Source organism: Oncorhynchus mykiss, chromosome 16, assembly GCF_057628025.1.
Source record: "Oncorhynchus mykiss isolate SJ-2025 chromosome 16, ASM5762802v1, whole genome shotgun sequence".
Taxonomy (NCBI): Eukaryota; Metazoa; Chordata; class Actinopteri; order Salmoniformes; family Salmonidae; genus Oncorhynchus; species Oncorhynchus mykiss.
Genome location: NC_143037.1, coordinates 25,020,766 through 25,041,809, shown reverse-complemented (window position 1 = coordinate 25,041,809; position 21,044 = coordinate 25,020,766). Strand labels below are relative to the sequence as shown.

The 21,044-nt window shown below is 42.8% G+C and overlaps 1 protein-coding gene across 4 annotated transcripts; it reads right to left on the bottom strand.

The window, feature by feature from the left end:
• Positions 1 to 51: 51 nt before the first annotated feature.
• Positions 52 to 11,258, bottom strand: zdhhc6 (zDHHC palmitoyltransferase 6). 4 transcript variants are annotated; one of them, XM_021565392.3, is made up of 11 exons: positions 11,181 to 11,258; positions 9,693 to 10,249; positions 8,783 to 8,874; positions 7,782 to 7,941; positions 7,265 to 7,423; positions 6,611 to 6,664; positions 5,824 to 5,991; positions 5,013 to 5,054; positions 2,232 to 2,377; positions 1,550 to 1,596; positions 52 to 1,251 (listed from the first exon to the last, which is right to left on the bottom strand). In XM_021565392.3, the coding sequence occupies exons 2-11, from the start codon at positions 9,957 to 9,959 to the stop codon at positions 1,133 to 1,135; spliced, it is 1,254 nt and encodes a 417-aa protein (XP_021421067.3). In that variant the 5' UTR covers positions 9,960 to 10,249; positions 11,181 to 11,258; the 3' UTR covers positions 52 to 1,132. The 4 variants fall into 4 exon arrangements, with proteins under 4 accessions (XP_021421067.3, XP_021421065.3, XP_021421066.3 ...); XM_021565390.3 differs by having other exon boundaries at positions 2,232 to 2,380; positions 11,181 to 11,255; XM_021565391.3 differs by having other exon boundaries at positions 2,232 to 2,380; positions 11,140 to 11,195.
• Between the last annotated feature and the right edge of the window lie 9,786 nt (positions 11,259 to 21,044).

The following is a 21,044-nucleotide window of genomic DNA, read 5'->3' as shown; positions in this document are numbered from 1 at the left end:
AGGTCATTCCTGATGGAGTGTGAAATAAAAAAGATAACTGACACTCTGCTGTTATAGGGAAGGACATGTTTCATTTTTTTATTCACTTTGAGGGTGACAGTGTTTTACAAAAATAATAAGAACAATTCAAAAAATTAAAACAAAAGTTAGCATTTTCTTTTGGCTGTACAAAGAATACAGAGAAGAAATTGCATGACGAAGCCCTGGGTTAAAGCTGGGCAGAGGAATTTGCATAATTGTATAATCGGCAAAGGACATCAGGAAAAATTATAAAACAGCGGATTCAAGTAAAAGGCCCAACTCCTAAACAAATGAAATCCCTATTGTTTAAGACTATAGTTGTCTCTTTCTATGGCAGCGGTATCAAACTAAACTCCTGGAGGCCAGGGGCGTATGCAGGTAGCCTGGCGGTTCAGAGCATTGGGCCAGTCACCCAAAGGTCGCTGGTTTGAATCGCCGAGCTGACTAGGTGAAAACTGTCAGTGCCCTTGAGCAATGCACTTGACCCTAACTGCTCCTGTAAATCGCTCTGAATTATAGTGTCTGCTAAAATGAAAATGTTTCCTTGTAACTAGTATCCGATTTTGACCTGGGAAAGCAGGGATGTATTTCAATAGGCTAAAGTGGCTTCCTCTCCTTATCTGCACTGATGTGATTTTGACAGGTGAATGAAAAAAAGTCTGTAAGCATTCACCATATTGCTCTCATTGAGCCTACGTTTCCAGATCAGTACAGACGAAGGGTGAAAGTCACTTTGCCAAGTAATTGACTATCAAAACACATCCCGGGATTGTGAACTCCTTAGTTGGTGAGCGACTGGGGGCGAGTCTCAACAGTATTCAAAGCCCAGAGCGCAAAAATACAATTACGATTCACCCATTGAAAGACACACAAAGACCTCGGTGGCTCAGTTGGTAAGGGCATGGCGCTGGTGGCACCGAGGTAGCGGGTTCATTTTCCACAGGGAACACATACACATCACTCACTGTACTTCGCTTGAATTAAAAAATCATCTGTTCAGTGGCATATAGTATTACATATTACCAAGGAGAAAGACAAGAGACAATGCAGACCTCCAGGAATTGGGCGTCATACCACTCCCTGCCTTGTGGCAAATCTGAATGTCATAAACTTATTTCACTTTCTTCTCCTCACTGCTGGTCTCACTGGTCATTGCACTAGTCACTGCTGTGTCGTAATGGCACTTCTCTACGCACCGGCGGGGAAACCAACCCCGCAGGCGAGCTCCAGCTGAAGGAAGAACCAAAAAGATCACATTAGAAATATACAGTAACAGTAATTATTGTCATTCTGCAGTGTCGGGAGGGCCAGATTCACGTCATTCACTTGCATCTTTGCTATGTATTTTTTTTCTCTCTGGAAGATGAAACCAGAAAAGGGCAAATATAGAACCACACACATTAAAATCTTGATTATGTAACAGCTCTGTTTGGAAGTTTCCATTCTCTTCTGCAAAATGGCTGAAAAAATGTGCACAGGTGAGAAAGCTTGGAGTAAACCTGGTATTCTTTCATGTTCGGAGCCATACCTTTAGTCTGCTCGTCATCCAGCACTTTGTCCCCATACATCCACCATCTGAAGAAGCACAGAAAATAATTCATGGTTCTGAAATTCTCTGAAAATTTTGAGAAATCAATTAGTTCTCTGACATTCTCCGGCCATTCAGGTACAGTAATTTATCAACTGACAACCTGGCAGGCATGTGGGAAAGCACTCAGCTGAAAAAAAGAAGCTCGGAATAGCCCGAACATAATACCTGGCAGCAAATGGAGCCTGTAAGAACCAACTTCAAAAATAACTAAATTATAGGGACAGACTAATAACCCCAAAGGCGTAAAATATTGCCATTTCTCTTCTCTAATGAGGCACTCAGGACTTTTCCAAATGGTACTATCGCTATGGCAATGAGTAATACCATGACTACGGTAACTATCAGACTAGTTTTCCCCAATCAGAAGAGACGTGTGTATCACCATGGAGGTCATGGAGTTCACTTTAGTGGTTCGCCTCAAAATCTGCAGATTGGTTCCCCAAAGCCTGAAAATACATTCCCCAAAAACAGACTGCAGATTGTTTCCAGCCATAAACTTGCAGATTTGTCCCCCCCCCCCTAACAAGTCTGCAGATGGTTTGCCACCCAACAGTCTGCAGACTGATCCCCCCCCCCCCCCACCCAAAAGCTAGCAGATTAGTTCTCAAAAGAAACTCACTTGGTCCCCCGGGTGGCAAGGATGGTCTCCCCCTTGTGGAGGCCGATGCGGGGCTCCTCGGTGCAGGGAGTCCTGAAGAAGGTGTTGAAGCCCTTGCTCAGTGGGCAGCAGGCTCCGTTGTAGTCCTCCACTACCCGATACTGAATCTGCTGGCCGAGCCACAGGATATAATATGGTTATTATACCATTATGACCATAACATCCCAACGTCAACATTTAAAAGTGGATTATAGTGACATATTTGTAAAGAAATATGATGCAGACGCGGCTTCAGAAAGGGATGCCAATGTAGTCGGCGTTTGGAAGGTACAGTGCATTCGGAAATTATTCAGACCCCTTCCCTTGTCCACATTTTGTTACGTTACTGCCTTATTCTAAAAGGGATTGGGGGAAAAAATCCCTCATCAATCCACACACAATACCACATAACGACAAAGCAAAAAGAGGTTTTTAGACATTTTATATATATATATATTTTTTATCTACAGAAATATTAAATTTACAGTTGAAGTCGGAAGTTTACATAAACTAGTTTTAATGACTTCAACCTAAGTGTTTCAACCACTCCACAAATGTCTTGTTAACAAACTACAGTTTTGGCAAGTCGGTTAGGACATCTACTTTGTGCATGACACAAGTAATTTTTCCAACAATTGTTTACAGACAGATTATTTCACTGTATCACAATTCCAGTGTGTCAGAAGTTTACATACACTAAGTTGACTGTGCCTTTAAACAGCTTGGAAAATTCCAGACAATGATGTCATGGCTTTAGAAGCTTCTGATAGGCTAATAGACATAATTTGAGTCAATCGGAGGTGTACCTGTGGATGTATTTCAAGGCCTACCTTCAAACTCAGTGCCTCTTTGCTTGACATCATAGGAAAATCAAAAGAAATCAGCCAAGACCTCAGAAAAAATTTGTAGACCTTCACAAGTCTGGTTCATCCTTGGGAGCAATTTCCAAAATGCCTGAAGGTACCACGTTTATCTGTACAAATAATAGTATGCAAGCATAAACACCATGCGACCACGCAGCCGTCATACCGCTCAGGAAGGAGACGCGTTCTGTCTCCTAGAGATGAACGTACTTTGGTGTGAAAAGTGCAAATCAATCCCAAACAACAGCAAAAGGACCTTGTGAAAATGCTGGAGGAAACAGGCACAAAAGTATCTATATCCACAGTAAAACGAGTCCTATATCGACATAACCTGAAAGGCCACTCAGCAAGGAAGAAGCCACTGCTCCAAAACCCCCATAAAAAAGCCAGACTACGGTTTGCAACTGTACATAGGGACAAAGACCGTACCTTTTGGAGAAATCTCCTCTGGTCTGATGAAACATAAATAGAACTGTTTGGCCATAATGACCATTATTATGTTTGGAAGAAAATGGGGTGGCTTGCAAGCCAAAAAACACCATCCCAACCGTGAAGCACGTTGGTGGCAGTATCATGTTGTGGGGGGGGTGCTTTGCTGCAGGAGGGACTGGTGCACTTCACAGAATAGATGGCATCATGAGGATGGAAAATTATGTGGATATATTGAAGCAACATCTCAAGACATCAGTCAGGAAGTTAAAGCTTGGTTGCAAATGGGTCTTCCAAATGGACAATGAGCCCAAGCATACTTCCAAATCTGTGGCAAAATGGCTTAAGGACAACAAAGTCAAGGTATTGGAGTGGTCATCACAAAGCCCTGACCTCAATCCTATAGAATATTTGTGGGCAGAACTGAAAAAGCATGTGCGAGCAAGGAGGCCAACAAACCTGACTCAGTTACACCAGCTCTGTCAGGAGGAATGGGCCAAAATTTACCCAACTTATTGTGGGAAGCTTGTGGAAGGCTACCCGAAACGTTTGTCATGTGCCTTTAACTGAGGAGTGGCTTCCGTCTGGCCACTCCACCATAAAGGCCTGATTGGTGGAGTGCTGCAGAGATGGTTGTCCTTCTGAACATTTCTCTCATCTCCACAGAGGAACTCTGAAGCTCTGTAAGAGTGACCATCGAGTTCTTGGTCACCTCCCTGACGAAGGGCCTTCTCCTCCGATTGCTCAGCTCTAGGAAGAGTCTTGATGGTTCCAAACTTCTTGGGGACCTTCAATGCTGTAGAAATGTTTTGGTACCCTTCCCCAGATCTGTGCCTTGACACAATCCTGTCTCAGAGCTCTACGGACAATTCCGTCGACCTCATGGCTTGGTTTTTGATCTGACATGCACTGTCAACTGTGGGACCTTATATAGACGGGTGTGTGCCTTTTCAAATTATGTCCAATCAATTGAATTTCCCACAGGTAAACTCCAATCAAGTTGTAGAAACATCTCAGGGATGATCAATGGAAACAGGATGCACCTTAGCTCAATTTTGAGTCTCATATCAAAGGGACTGAATAGTTATGTAAATACGTTTTTTAAATATATTGTTTTATACATTTGAAAAATTTTCTAAAAACCTGTTTTCACTTTGTCATTATGGGGTAACATGTTTAGATTGATGAGGAAAAACATTAATTGAATCCATTTTGGAATAAGGCTGTAACGTAACAAAATGTGGAAAAGGGGAAGGGGTCTGAATACTTTCCGAATGCACTGTATATACACGTTTTCCAAATGAATGGGAAAATAGAATACCATATTGTCTGGAATACTAAAGACACTGCAAACAAACATTCACCTAAGTAGATGAGGTTTCAAATATTTCACCATCCATCAATACATACGAGGTGTCTTTGAACCAATGCTACCCATTGCTGTCTGAACAGGAACAGGTGAGCTACTTACACTTCTCACCCGCTTGTCAGCTTTTTGTTTCAGTTGCTCAATCTAGAAAGCAAACAAACACAAGATAAAGGTTTATCATTGAAAATGCCAAACATCTCAAGTCTGTTAAGTGTGACAACCCATGTTCTGATGGTTCAGTTGGGTTGGAGCATGGCGCTAGCAATACCAAAATTGTGGATTTCATTACCAGATGGACCACACACATACTTACGACAACAAAATGTATTATATATATCTATCTATATTTATTTCAGCCACACCCATTGCTGATAGGTGTATAAAATCGAGCACACAGCCATGCAATCTCCATAGACAAACATTGGCAGTAGAATGACCTTACTGAAGAGCTCGGTGACTTTCAACGTGGCAACGTCATAGGATGCCACCTTTCCAACAAGTCAGTGTGCAAAGCTGTCATCAAGGCAAAGGGTGGCTACTATGACGAGTCTCAAATATAAAATATATTTTGATTTGTTTAACACTTTTTTGGTTACTACATGATTCCATATGTGTTATTTCAGTTTTGATGTCTTCACTATTATTCTACAATGTAGAAAACAGTAAAAAATTAAGAAAAACCCTTGAATGAGTCGGTGTGTCCAAACTTTTGACTTGCACTGTATATTTACACACACATCTGACTGTCAGTCACATCGGATTCCATTTTACATCACCATAACAACATGACAATACAAACCTAGTGTTCTCTTTAAAAATGCTTATAATAGCATAACTGAATGTGAGTCAAAATTGGATACAAATGTCTGCTAATGCTAATTGACAACATTACATCAACATCATTATCGCTTACGGTTAAGGTGTGCTGGTGACACTTGGCGTGGATGGGCCATTGAATGCCGTCGCCCTCTGGGCTCCCTGACCAGGTGAACACCTGTTTGAAGTTCTCCCAGCGCCGGCCCAGGTCGTAGGGGAAGATAAACTCTTCCCCCGTTTGGTAGTACTGAATTCTGTCTTTGGCCTGAGGATGGAGGGGATGGAATGGGAAAAAAGAGAAACAAGGCAGGAATGAGAGAAAGCATGAGAGAGAGAAACATTTAGTGAGTGAGTGAGCATGACAGAGTGAGAGAAAAATACATTAAAAAGTAAGAGAGAAAGAGATAAGAGAAAGGGAGTGAGACAGAGTGAGGGAGAGCAAAAGAGTAAGATAAATAAAGTAATTGATAATGAGACACACACACAAAGAAAGAGAGTGAAAGAGTTCACATGGTTCTTTCTGGCTCCAATGTTTGTCTTAGGGTTTACCTACCATCTTAAAATTCTAGTGTCACATTAGCTAAGTTCTTCTGTACTAAGCCCTTGACAGGCGAAGCGGCCACTAGAATAACACTGATGTCTAGTCTATTAGATTAGCTGAGATCTACTGGATTATCCTGCCTTTTGGACAACAGTGGCACGGCTGTTGACAAACAGACTCGCACCAGGGATCATGAAGGTTATGGCCTAGCAGGTGAAAAAAAAACTTGGCCAGAAGAAAAAGGAGACGAGGAGTAATGAGGTTGTAATTTTCAAACAAGGTAAGGTTGTATAGTGGTTGAACAAAACCTAATCAAACTGCTTATTCCATGACAAACACTCACCTTTTCCTCGATCCAGGCCTCAACGGAGGTCTTGTTTCGAAGGATGACTTTCATCTTGGGTGGAGAGAAGAATAAAGGTTTGGTGGGAATTATTTGAGGGAAACATGGGCAACTCACAGTTACTACTGTGTAACACCTATCAAAAAGTACTACCATCATCTCTTAAAGAGATTTTGTATCGTTTTTAGCCAGCAGCTCTGAAAGTAGCGCTCACAAGGTCCCCGTAAATTGCTACTACTTCACATGTGCACCATGTCATCGCTCTCTCTCTCCCCATCTCTGCTGTGTGTTCATCTTGCTAGCTGTCACTCCAATGGCGAGGGGCTGAAGCTCATTGGATAGAACTTACATTTCTAGGGGGCTGGCCCACATGGGGGCATATGTAGGGAAAATGGCACAGCATAGCTTCCAGAACAACAGTTCAAACTAGGGATTTCGTGGCTAATTGAGGTAAGACAGTAAAGTTTAGAAAAAGTAGTCGCCAAAGTTCCGGAGAATGTCTTTAATGAAATACACACTCAAGTATACAGTGTCATCTACGAGAGGTGAATCCACTAGACATATGAGTCTACCCTGCACCTGGAAAATAGCTGAATATGGACAATGGGCACACAATTACCATCAGTATAATATTAACCCCAATGAGCATGTTACCTGTATGAAGAACAACATGCCAACGGCTATGGTGGTGCCCAGTGCCAGCCCTAAGGCAAAGAGAGTGGCAGCGAAGGCGGGTACGCTGAACGGCATGATGGGTTGAAACCGTCTGACGGCGCTCATGTCGATCTTCACGGTACTCCAGCCAAAGGATATCTATAATAACAATTAATAAGAATGCATTTATATTGAGCTTTTCTAGGACCCAAAGACTACTAGACGAAAATACACTATCAATTTAGAATCTCCATTGAGCATGCTTTTCAGTCCAGGAGTAGGCTTAATCTGGTACCCTTTTCACACTACTGAGTCAAGTCAAACTGAGCCAAAGTGTACTGTGCTGGCCTGTTTACATATCCAAGATAGTTGCTGGAAGCATAAAAAGTACTGTAATATATCCAAACGAAACAGTATGGTTCGAGTCGGCAATAACGTGAGGTTATGGGTCTGGGAAACCAGCCTACAATGATGAATTGATAAGATGTCAAATGCAAGTGTGCCACTGACTCCTCACCCTCTCGTAGAGCTGTGTGTACATGGTCATGATGAAGATGAAAGCGGCGTGCGAGCAGCCGAGAGGCGCCAACAGCAGGAAACTGGTGAAGTAGGCGTGGTTCTGGTGGCCGCAGCAGTTGTTGATCCACGGGCAGTGGTGATCCATCTTCATCACACACCTGAGGATGAATAAATGAATGAAATGATTTATCAATTTTAAAAAGCATATGAACTTGTCTCAGCCATGTGAATACAACAACACACACATTAAAAGTAATTGAGGATTAAAAACAATAAAGTCAGACTTATTTTCATTGTGGATCTTAAAGAAGTGGTGGAGGCGAGAAGGAAGAGGAGAAAGGCGGAGGAAAAAGTGGAAGGGGAGGAATATCAGCATTGTGAAACACAGGCTTGAATGATTGACATGCTGATGGCACTGGCAGGAAGAAATGTGACGTTACAGAGCAGACAATTACCTTATTATGAATCGTAGCATTAGTAGAAAGTATCAGTAGTAAAAATCAGCGCCCATTCTATGTGGTTAATCTCTAACTGCAATCTCCTTTGTATCACCCAGCTGAGCACACCCCATATTTAAGTGAGTTAGTAGAGCTCAGGCTTAGACCTCTACTAAGAGATAAAGAACTAATGGATGGGTGCATACATTTCAGTAAATTGGCTTAAACTATACTGGTGTTTATTCATTAGTGCACACCGTAGCAAACAGTAGCAAAATGTTTTGCAACTTACTGGCCAAGATCCAGTTAGTCCCTCCCTGTTTCGTCCGGTTTGCTTCCAAGTGAATAAACCCTTTTGCTTTAAAGCCCAACATGTGCTATTCAATCATTTTGGGACCAAATTATAGGTGAGCTATGTGGGCAAATAAAATGTTCAAGTAAATCATTAATTTACATCAATGGGAGACTTGCCTGAAAAAAAAAGTAAGCATACGCTATAAAGAAGCACAACTAGAGCACATTTGTAGCAGTGACAAGACAGAGTCAGGGTTGCCAAGTCTACCTGTTGCACTTGCGGCAATGGTGGGATCTCGGGGCCTTGTAGCCTTGGCACATTCTGCAGAACTGAAGGTACTTGGTGTCTTCTTCCTTCTCCTGTTTAAGAGGAGAAAACACACGTCAAGGGCCTGATGCATTCAATTTCTACTCTATCGGATATCCGGATAGACAAATTGTATTTCTTTTTTAAACGCTATTGGCTCTAGACCAATCAGAATGACGCAAATACACATGACAGAGGTAAACGGGATATGCTGCTTTCCTCCGGTGGTTTAGCTAAAAGCAACAGAGAAAAATAAGTTAGATTTTCACCATGATAGAACTGTTTCTGTTACAAAAAGGTTTAATGGAAAGTCCATTAGTAAAGCCTGTAATGCTATTTGAAGTGGGGGATATATCATACTGATGTCAAGGCAGCCTGGAGGGATAAATGCTCAGCAGTAGCTCAACGCACCGTTATAAAAACTACATTCAAAAGTTTGTCATTTTATTAGATAAAAAAAATTAAAAGTCATTGTATATCCTTGAAGGTAAAAATGCCACAATAAGTATTTAATTTAGACAAAGCTTTTCATTGTTAAAATGTTCTCTCCAAAAATGAACACTCACTCAAATAATATAACACTAATGTCCGTTCGGATATTCGATTAACCGTGCCCATCGCTACCTTGGTCCTACAGGATGAGCAGGCTTTTGTTCTAACCCAACACCAACACTCCGGATTGAACCAATCAAGTGCTGGGCTGGAACAAACGCCTGGCTGCACCCAATTGGCTCTCCAGGAGGACCAGGGTATAAGGCTAAGTGACCACTCTGTTCATCAACACATTGTTGTGTAGCAGCAAAATGATCCGTTTCCCTTGTCTCTGTATAATGGGTTATTAATAGATGTATTTCTCAGCTTAGCTCCTTACTGGTTTCCAGCCAAGGGGGATGTAACCAGGGCCCACGAACATGGCGTTGAAGTAGTTGTAGAGAATGAGCACGGACCAGTTGATGAGCATGATGAAGTTGAAGCTCCCTCCTGTGGTGTCCAATGGCCAGTACCAGATAATGGAGTCTAATATGGCCATGGAGGAGCACACGGCGATGACTGTCAGGGCTATCACTGGGCCCCAGTGACACAACCTCCGGACCTCATGGAGGTTCTCAAACGTCACGAGGGCTGTAAGAAAGTTCATAGTTTTTTTTGGTTGTTTTTGTGTGTGTTGTGTTAAGGTTTTAAAGGCGTTGTGGTTGGGGAGTTTGTCGAACACAGAGGTTAGACGCACTGCTTCTCTCTACTATCTGGCACAGACAATGAAGACAACGGGCATCTTTTCTCTCGTCTTCTGAACACCCAGCAACCGGCTGGGTTGCAAGTTACAGAGGCAGTCCGTGTCCCAGAGTTCTTTGTGTTCCTGGCGATGAGCGGCATCCTTTGACAGCACGGGAGACTGCACTATCCCTGTGAGAGATGCAAGTTCTCCATCTGAGAGAAAGACATAAATATGACCACATTGTGAGTGACACTGATAGGGAATTGACTGTTTGAAAGATTGGCACTGTATACTTTAGTTTAAAACAGTTGTTTGGCATAACAACACTGGAGCAAGTTAGCTACTTCAAATTAGTAGCTAGCCAAGTTGTTTAAGGTCTCCCAAATATAATAACCAACTGCAAAGCTACTTATTGTCAACAAGGGGGAAGTTATGTGTAACACTTTTGAGTGTGACAACGTTATAGTTATGCCAAATTATTTTACAATAAGGCACCCTATGGTTTTGCTCAATTTAACCAAAGCACCTGTGACCTGCTAAAAGATCACACTGAACATGGCCTGAGCCTTTTGCTTTTGTCATTACTTTAATGACATATAGGTTGCTAGCTAGTAAACTTAAAATGAGCAGACCGAGACGATGGCCCCGATTAGCTAGCTCATGGTAATTAGCTAGCTGACTAATTTGGGCAGACAGTCGGCTAACATCGTTAAAGTGCCTCCCTGCTCATAAATCAACATAAATATTTTGAATATGCCAGCAGTCAGTGTCCAGGAAAGACAACAACAGACTGTCAGTTCGACAAAACAAGAACAACACGGACAGGTGAAAATAACTGGGTTCTCAAAGCAAATTCAGGCAAAGCTAGCTAGCGAACATTACTAGCTAGCTAGTATCTACGCTAGCTAACGTTAGTAACGATCTCGTTGCCTGTCCTGACTGTTTTGTTTCCCAGTGCGAGCTAGCTAGCTAGCCAAGCATTAACGTTAGCCCAACCCTGATGTTTCAAATTGTGCGCGATTTACATGACATGTAAATTATAGGCATTTTTCAAAGACCATAAACATATTATTTAATAGATAATCGTGATATTAATAACTACCGACAACATGTCAATGTTCATGAATGAAGTAAACTACCCACCTTGCGACTTCCTTGATTTAAGCCGTGTTCCAGTCTATCGCGAGATTACCGTGGGACCTGGCGTCAACGTTTTTTTCCATGCATTTCAAAATAAACGTATTTTCGGAAGCACTTACTTTTTGAACAGAAGCACTTACTTTTTGAACAGAAAGTTGTGAAATTGATACAAATTATTACTTTTGACACAACAAAAATAATAAGTGAATGAAATACCAATAATTTGAAATAATACAATAAAACCATGTCACAGTGTACATCAAATTGTGACGAAAACGATTCATTAGTTGGACAGTTGGAGAACCTTATGAGAACTAAACTCAGGAAAAAAAAGAAACGTCCCTTTTTCAGGACCCTGTCTTTCAAAGATAATTTGTAAAAATCCAAAAAACTTCACAGATCTTCATTGTAAAGTGTTTAAACACTGTTTCCCATGCTTGTTCAATGAACCATAAACAGTTAATGAAGATGCACCTGTGGAACGATCGTTAAGACACTAACAGCTTAGGCAATTAAGGTCACAGTTATGAAAAGTTAGGACACTAAAGAGGCCTTTCTACTGAACTTTCCTTAGGCATGCTGCAAGGAGCCATGAAGACTGCAGATGTGGACATGGCAATAAATTGTAATGTCCGTACTGTGAGACGTCTAAGACAGCGCTACAGGGAGACAGGACGAACAGCTGATCGTCCTCGCAGTGGCAGACCACGTGTAACAACACCTGAACAGGATCGGTACATCCGAACATCACAACTGTGGGACAGGTACAGGATGGCAACAACAACTGCCCGAGTTACACCAGGAACGCACAATCCCTCCATCAGTGCTCAGACTGTCCGCAATAGGCTGAGAGAGGCTGGACTGAGGGCTTGTAGGTCTGTTGTAAGGCAGGTCATCACCAGACATCACCGGCAACAACATCGCCTATGGGCACAAACCAACCGTCGTTGGACCAGACAGGACTGCCAAAAAGTGCTCTTCACTGACGAGTTGCGGTTTTGTCTCACCAGGGGTGATGGTCGGATTCGCATTTATCGCCGAAGGAATGAGCGTTACACCAAGGCCTGTACTCTGGAGCGGGATCGATTTGGAGGTGGAGGGTCCGTCATGGTCTGGGGCGGTATGTCACAGCATCATCGGACTGAGCTTGTTGTCATTGCAGGCAATCTCAATCCCATTGAGCACGTCTGGGACCTGTTGGATCGGAGAGTGAGGGCTAGGGCCATTCCCCCCAGAAATGTCCGGGAACTTGCAAGTGCCTTGGTGGAAGAGTGGGGTAACATCTTACAGCAAGAACTGGCACATCTGGTGCAGCCCATGAGGAGGAGATGCACTGCAGTACTTAATGCAGCTGGTGGCGACACCAGATACTGACTGTTACTTTTGATTTTGACCCCCCCTTTGTTAATGGACACATTATTAAATTTCTGTTTGTCACACGTCTGAGGAACTTGTTCAGTTTATGTCTCAGTTGTTGAATCTTGTCATGTTCATACAAATATTTATATTTACACATTTTAAGTTTTCTGAAAATAAAAACAGTTGACAGTGAGAGGACGTTTCTTTTTTTGCTGAGTTTATGACTGTGGTATGTAGAGAAGATTGTAAAACTAGCTCCAACCAAATCCCCCAAAGAGAGAGAGGTTATTGAAAGTGGTGAAGGGGGTAAGACATATTACATAATTAAATCAATAGGTGCAGCATCAAAATGGGCAAGAAAATAACAGAATTCTTTAACCAGGAGCGGGTCCATCGCCAGGGTTGCAATCTCAGTCAGCCCTGTGCTCCAAAACATTTACATAAACTAATTGGCCACTTTTCTAGAAAAATCCTGAGCCACTGGTATTAATCTGAACAATTCAGAGGTTAAATGCCTTCTCTTCGCAGATGACCTGTGCCTGCTGTTACCCACAGCACATGGCCTAGAGCAGAGCCTGGACCTTCTAGAGCAGTACTGCCTGACCTGGGCCCTGGTAGTAAACAAAAATACCAAAACTGATTTTCCAGAGAAGATCCATATCTCAGGGAATTAGACCAAAGTTCTCAACTGGTACCAAACATATAGGAGTGGTTTTGTGTACTGAGTTGAATTTAAAATCAGGACTAGGCTAATTATACTTAAATTAATCCAGATTTTTTAAAATGGCTTTCTAAAATGTTGCTTAACTTCAGATTAATTAGGTCTAGACTAGGTAGCCCCAGACTAAGGTAAAGTTAATCTTTGTGAATCCTAAATAGATAACAATGTGCACTAGGTGCTGACCTGAGGATGCTTCAAAAACCAGGGATGGGACACTTAAACATAAGCATTTTGTGGAATTGGAGCAAGTCACCTAAACCAAAAAATGTACAGAGGTAAAGGAAAACATTCAAATCATTTCTGTGAATTTGAAAAAAAAACATATGAAAGCAAATTGTGTAAAAACACCCAATTATTGAGAAAAACAGCACGAGTCATCAACAGAAAACAAGAAAAATAATGCCTGGACTACCATTTGTAGCAGACGAGCCCAGTGACAGAATGGCGCCAGAGGGGATGGTTGCCGTTTTATGTGCTTCTAACCAACTGTTCTAGTTTGTTCGTTTTTTCGCATTGTTTATAACCTCCTTTTTACTTATTTTGTACATAATGGTGCTGCTACCGTCTCTTAGCACCGAAAATAACTTCTGGACATCAGAAAAAAATATTACTCACTTCAAACTGGACAAAGATTTTTTTCTTTAACAAGTCCAACATGAAGGATATACTGTACTGCTTTCTCAGGAACAGGCCCAAATCCCCGTCATTTGTGTGAAGAAATGACAGAGAAAAAGGGGGTGGAGGTCGGGCTGCCTTCTGAGATTTTGTAGGCGAGTGAGTAAACCCCCACTGCCATCTGTTCTATTGGTCAACGTGAAATCATTGGAAAACAAAATGGATGATTTACGATCAAGATTATCCTACCAACGGGATATTAAAAACTGTAATATCTTATGTTTTACCGTGTCGTGGCTGAACGACGACACAGATAATGTAGAGCTGTCGGGATTTTCCATGTGCAACCAGAGGGAAGAAAACTAGATTACCTTTACTCCACGAACAGAGATGCATCCAAAGCTCTCCCTCGCCCTCCATTTGGCAAATCTGACCATAATTCTATCCTCCTGATTCATGCTTACAAGCAGTACCAGTGACTCTCTCAATACGGACATGGTCAGATGACGCAGATGCTACGCTACAGGACTGTTTTGCTAGCATAGACTGGAATATGTTCTGGGATTCATCCAATGGCATGGAGGAATATATCACCTCAGTCATTGGCTTCATCAATAAGTGCATCAACGACGTCGTCCCCACAGTGACCGTACGTACATAACCCAACCAGAAGCCATGGATTACCGGCAACATCCGCATCGAGCTAAATGCTAAAGCTGCCGCTTTCAAGGAGCGGGACACTAATTCGGACATTTATAAAAAAATCCTGCTACGCCCTTAGACGAACCATCAAACAGGCAAAGCGTGAATACAGTATTAAGATTGAATCCTACTACACCAGCTCTGACACTCATCGGATGTGGCAGGGCTTGAAAACTATTATGGACTACAAAGGGAAACCCAGCCACGTGCTGCCCAGTGACACGAGCCTACCAGACAAGATAAATGCCTTTTATGCTCAGTTCGAGGCAAGCAACACAGAATCTTGCCTGAGAGCACCAGCTGTTCCGGACGACTGTGTGAAAACGCACTCGGTAGCCGATGTGAGCAAGACCTTTATCTTTTAATGGCTGGGGGCAGTATTGAGTAGCTTGGATGAATAAGGTGCCCAGAGTAAACTGCCTGCTACTCAGGCCCAGAAGGTAAGATATGCATACCATTAGTATATTTGGATAGAAAACACTCTGAAGTTTCTAAAACTGTTTGAATGATGTCTGTGAGTATAACAGAACTCATTTGGAAGGCAAAAACCTGAGAAAAAATCCAACCAGGAAGTGGGAGATCTGAGGTTGGTCAATTTCCAACTCAGTTACAGTGGGACATTGGTCATCATGCACTTCCTAAGGCTTCCACTAGATGTCAACCGTCTTTAGAAACTTGTTTGAGGCTTCTACTATGAAGGGGGGCTGAATGAGAGGGGAATGAGTCAGAGGTCTGCCAGCAGTCACGCGCTGGTCACGCGCATTTCACATTTTGTCTGCAACTAGTGAATGTGCTTCGTGAGTTTTGATTTGTTTACCAAACGCGCTAACAAAAGTAGCTATTTGGACATAAATGATGGACAATATTGAACAAATTAAACATTTATTGTGGAACTGGGATTCCTGGGAGTGCATTCTGATGAAGATCATCAAAGGTGAGTGAATATTCTAATGTTATTTCTGACTTCTGTTGACTCCAACATGGCGGATATATGTATTTTTTGTCTGAGCGCCGAATGGTTTGCATGGTTTTCTTTTTCCGTAAAGCTTTTTTGAAATCTGACACAGCGGTTGCATTAAGGAGAAGTATATATTTAATTCCATGCATAACACTTGTATTTTCATTTAACATTTATAATGAGTATTTATGTAAATTGATTACAGTCCTGTAGCACTCACGTCGGTAACCATGAAGTGCTTTGAAAGGCTGGTCATGGCTCACATCAACAGCATCATCCCGGATACCCTAGACCCACTCCAATTCGCATACCGCCCCAACAGATCCACAGATGACGCAATCTCAAACGCACTCCACACTGCCCTTTCCCACCTGGACAAACGGAACACCTGTGTGAGAATGCTGTTCATTGACTACAGCTCAGCGTTCAACACCATAGTGCCCACAAAGCTCATCACTAAGCTAAGGACCCTGGAACTAAACACCTCCCTCTGCAATTGGATCCTGGACTTCCTGACGGGCCGCCCCAGGTAGTAAGGGTAGGCAACAACGCATCTGCAAAGCTGATCCTCAACACTGGAGCCTATCAGGGGTGTGTGCTCAGTCCCCTCCTGTACTCCCTTTTAATCCATGACTGTGTGGCGTACGGCCCAGTACATCAATTGGGGCCAAGCTTCCTGCCATCCAGGACCTATATACTAGGCGTGTCAGAGGAAGCACAAAAAATTGTCAAAGACTCCAGTCACCCAAGTGATACTGCTCTCTCTGCTACCACAGGGCAAGCGATACCGGAGCGCCAAGTTCAGGACCAAAAAGATCCTTAACAGCTTCTACCCCCAAGCCAGAAGACTGCTGAACAAGACTGGTGGCAGACCCCAGTAAGACCAGAGACAGATGAGCTGGGGGACTTGTTGACCGGGATCATTGATAGCCAGCAACCCCTGGATGGTATCCCCGATGACCATTTTGACAGTTATGGTGGTTAATTGCAAGATTATGTTATAATACTTTTATTGCATCAAATAGTTGTTTTATGCAACAGAATAGAGTATTCGTATAACTATTGTGTGTGTGTTCTACTGAGGATTTATATTGTCTTGTGGGTGATAAAACCTAGAGACCGCATTCCAGTTAATGTTTCTGTTCTATATGGTACCGGGGAGAGATGACCCCAGGGTCAGACCCTGGTCTGTACACAAAGATGACTGGTTTTACAGCAGATACTGTCTGCTGTGAATTATAGGTATCTTTCCTACAGATCTTAACCTTGTGACCCATTCTATATATCTGTTGTTCGTCATGTAGGTTGAAAGGGGTGTATCTTAGCTATAAAATACCTTTTGTCTCGGGGCTCTCAACAAATCACCTGAGGGTGATTCGTCGACCAGCCATCGCTATTGCTAAGCTCTCACTAATAAAGATTTAGTTTAAGTAAAGCTCTGACTTGTGTGATAAGTTTGTCTCTCCTCATTTGATAGTAAAGAAATGAACCACCACCCAGTTCAGATTGGGGACTGTTCCAATCCTCATTTGGTAGGACACAATCTGTCAACACGTGCCATCCCCAGATTGCAGGGAATATGCAATGTTGTCAGTCATCTCGTGCACTCCCATTATACAAATGTATGTAATGTTCTCTAACGAAGCAATGTAATAATGTTTGAAAGGCAAATGATCACCATAGCTTGGAGGGGACAAGACAGGATGAAGGTCCACTTGCTACATCTGCAGCAGTCAGGAGGGAACATTGTGCGCTAACCCAGGCCAGAGGATAAAGACGGAGGCTGAGCATGCATGAGAAACTGGCCATGGAATTTCATGAGCACAAACTAATGTATTTATAAGAAGAGCATGGCTGTAAGTCCTTCCTGTTGAGTCGGCTATGAAGGCGGAGGGAAACATGAAGCGGCAGCAGTACCAATGTTCTTCTCAAACCAGCACCAGTTCGGGGTCACAATATTTCCATTTGTGAATGAAACCTCTTTGATTACCAATCCATGGCTGTTTGCTTCAATCAAACCTCTTTGTTAAGAATCCATGGCTATTGTTTGCGTCAATCACTTGAGCTTTCTTTGTTGTGAGAAGTGCTGCATAGCAAAAGCATCTCTGCGAGGCTAGTCCATTTCTATCATTGTCTGCCTCAACCATGGGAACATCTGGGTCATCCTCATTTTCAATGCGAAGATCTGGGCAGCCATGCTGTTTGAGGTAATTGTGACGCATTGCTGTTGCAATTATGACAATCTTCTTGGTTGAAATGTGTTTCTGAGACACTGGAAACGACTCTTCCATACAATAAACATGCACTCCACTACACCTCTGGCTTGGTTGTACCGTTGTTGCTCAGGTCCTATTGCAGGAAGATAAAGGGTGAACAAGAAGTTGGCCTGTGCATACCCAAAGTATGATTCCACTATGTTGTCCTCCTTCAAGCTGAGCATAGGGTTTTGGAAAATCCTTGAGTCATCGTGAGTTGCACTTTACCAACGTGCGACAATGTTGGAGAACTGGAAATTGGGAGTGCACACCCTTTGTACATTCATTGAGAACCAGTATTTACGATTCCTGTACTTCTCAGCATCTGTTGTAAAGGGATACTTGATGGGAATATGACATCCATCTATTCAGCCAATGACTCCAGGGAAGTTTCCATATTCATAGAAATCTACCTTGTAGTTGGCTTGGGCAGTAGCATCAAATAACTTGAAGTAATTGTCTTTCAATTTCACATATAGCATTGCAGACTTTGTCGATTATTCTGCATACCATTTCAGTTAGTCCAGTTTTAAAGTGCAATTTAGACTAGAATTAGGCTTAATCTGTGTCCGCGAAACCGCCCCATCGAGTACTGTACACATTACAATGACTTATGTTTAAAAATAAGCACAACTGGACACCTAGATGAGGCAGTGAATGAACTGAGAGATAAAGCACACTGGGAATTACATGCCATTAAAACAATTATAATTCAAATTGAAATACCTATTAAAGTTTGATCAAAAGCAATTAAATGTGTCATTAAATCAATTGCACTTCATGTCCAGCACAAGATTTCACCCAATGACATAACCACAACAAAAAAAAGACACCAACCACCCAAACCATAGACTATTCTCTTTGCTTCCGCATGACAAGCGGTACCGGTACATAAAGTCTGACACCAACAGGCTCCTAAACCACCTCTATCCCCATGCAATAAGACTGCTAACTAAATAGCAAACAACATGACTACACAGACTTTTTTCTTATTGTCTTTATGCACACTGACACTCCAACACACATACAAACGCTCACAAATGTTCTCTCACACACACATAATATGCATACACTGTACAGTACATTTATACTGACTCTACACACACGCACACCCACACATACAATCAGCATATATACGCTGCTGCTACTCTGTTTATCATATATCCTGATGCCTAGTCACCTTACCCCTATACATATCGACCTCTATCCATCCAGTATCCCTGCACATTAAAAATAGGGTACTGGAACTGATCCTGTATATCAGAGGAGGCTGGTAGGAGGACAGGCTCATTGTAACGGCTGGAATGAAATCTATGGAATGGTACCAACACATCAAACACATGGAAACAACTAGTTTGACTCCGTTCCATTTAATCAATTTCTGCCATTACAATGAGCCTGTCCTCCCATAGCGCCTCCCACCAGCTTCCTCTGCTGTATATAGTATGATTACTTTATCGTGCTCTTATTTGTTTTTATATATTGTATGTTTTCGTTCTACTTTGCTATTTTTAGTATTACATTGTTATTGATTACTGCATTGTTGAGGTTAGACCTGGCAGAAATGCAATTCACTGTACTTCACTGTGCATGTGACATTAAAACTTGAAACACTGAAATACGGTGACCCCCTATTATATTACCAAGCCCTGTAATGCCAAGAGCTGAGCAAAGAGTCCCCTATTCCAGCTGGTCCTGGGCCTGAGTTCACAAACCTGTTTTACTAACACACTGAAGCCTCAGGACCAGAACATCCAATCAATTAGAATAAAACAAATGACAACCCAGTCAAAACAAAACTATATCACCTATTGGGTAAAAAAAAAACACACGCACAAAGCAAAATGCCATCGCTATCTGTCCTTAAATTGACAGTACATCATGACAAAACGTTGCAAAAACATTTGAGAAAGCACAGACTCAGTGAAGACAGCCCCTAGCCATAGAAAAGGGCAGACACAGAAAAAGCTGGCTGCCAAAAGTAGAAAAGCTGTGTGATCACTGCGCCACCAAGAAACAGCGACAGAGCTGCACTTCCCAATAAAAGGCACAAAATACACAACAATTTAAGAATCTTACTTCCACAAATTTGAAATGATAATAAATGTTTCAAAAACCTCTCTGATTAAGAAAAGCTACCAATCCTACTATTAGAGGGCATAGACAGTGGTAGGTTGGCAGCACACTACATCACATCCTGCCACATGATGAAGGACAGGTAGTGACAATAAGTTATGGAAGATTGTCACGCCCTGACCGTAGATTGCTTTGTACGTATGTTTCTATTTTTTTGTTTGCTCAGGGTGTGATGTGGGTGGGTATTCTATGTTGTAGGTCTAGGTTTTCTTTTTCTATGTGTTTGGCCTGGTATGGTTCTCAATCAGAGGCAGCTGTCTATTGTTGTCTCTGATTGAGAGACATACTTAGGTAGCCTGTTTTCCCATTTTGAGTTGTGGGTGATTATTTTCCGTTTCAGTGTTTTCAACATACGGGGGACTGTTTCGGTTTTCCTTTATTCTTTTGTTCGTTTGTATTCAAATTTAGTTTGTATACGTGTTCAGTTTATTAAAGGCATCATGAACACGTACCACGCTGCGCTTTGGTCTACTCCTTCTTCCACCAACGAAAATCGTTACAGAATCACCCACCAACCAAGGACCAAGCAGCGTGGTATCGAGAGGCAGCGATATCTGGAGAAATGGACATGGGAGGAGATATTGGACGCAAGGGACCCTGGGCATAGGCGGGGGAGTATCGCCGTCCGCAGGAGGAATTGGAGGCAGCTAAGGCTGAGTGGAGACACTATGAGGAGTTAACACGGCTGGCAAGGAAGCCAGAGAGGAAGCCCCAAAAATGTCTTGGGGGGGGGACACACGAGGAGTGTGGCTAAGTCAGGTAGGAGACCTGAGCCAACTCCCCGTGAGGGGTTGACCGGGCAGGAACCGTGTTATGCGGTGAGGTGCACGGTGTCCCCAGTGCGCACGCATAGCCCGGTGCGCTACATCGCAGCTCCTGGTATCGGCCGGGCTAGAGTGGGCATCAAGCCAGGAGGAATGAAGCCGGCTCTGCGCATCTGGTCTCCAGTGCGACTCCTCGGCCCGGGTTATATGGCACCAGCCCTACGCACGGTGTCCCCGGTTCGCCAGCACAGCCCAGTGCGGTCTGTTCCACCCTGCCGCACTTGCCGGGCTACAGGGGGTATCCAGCCAGGACAGGTTGTGCAGGCTCGGTGCTCGAGACCTCCAGTGCGCCTCCAC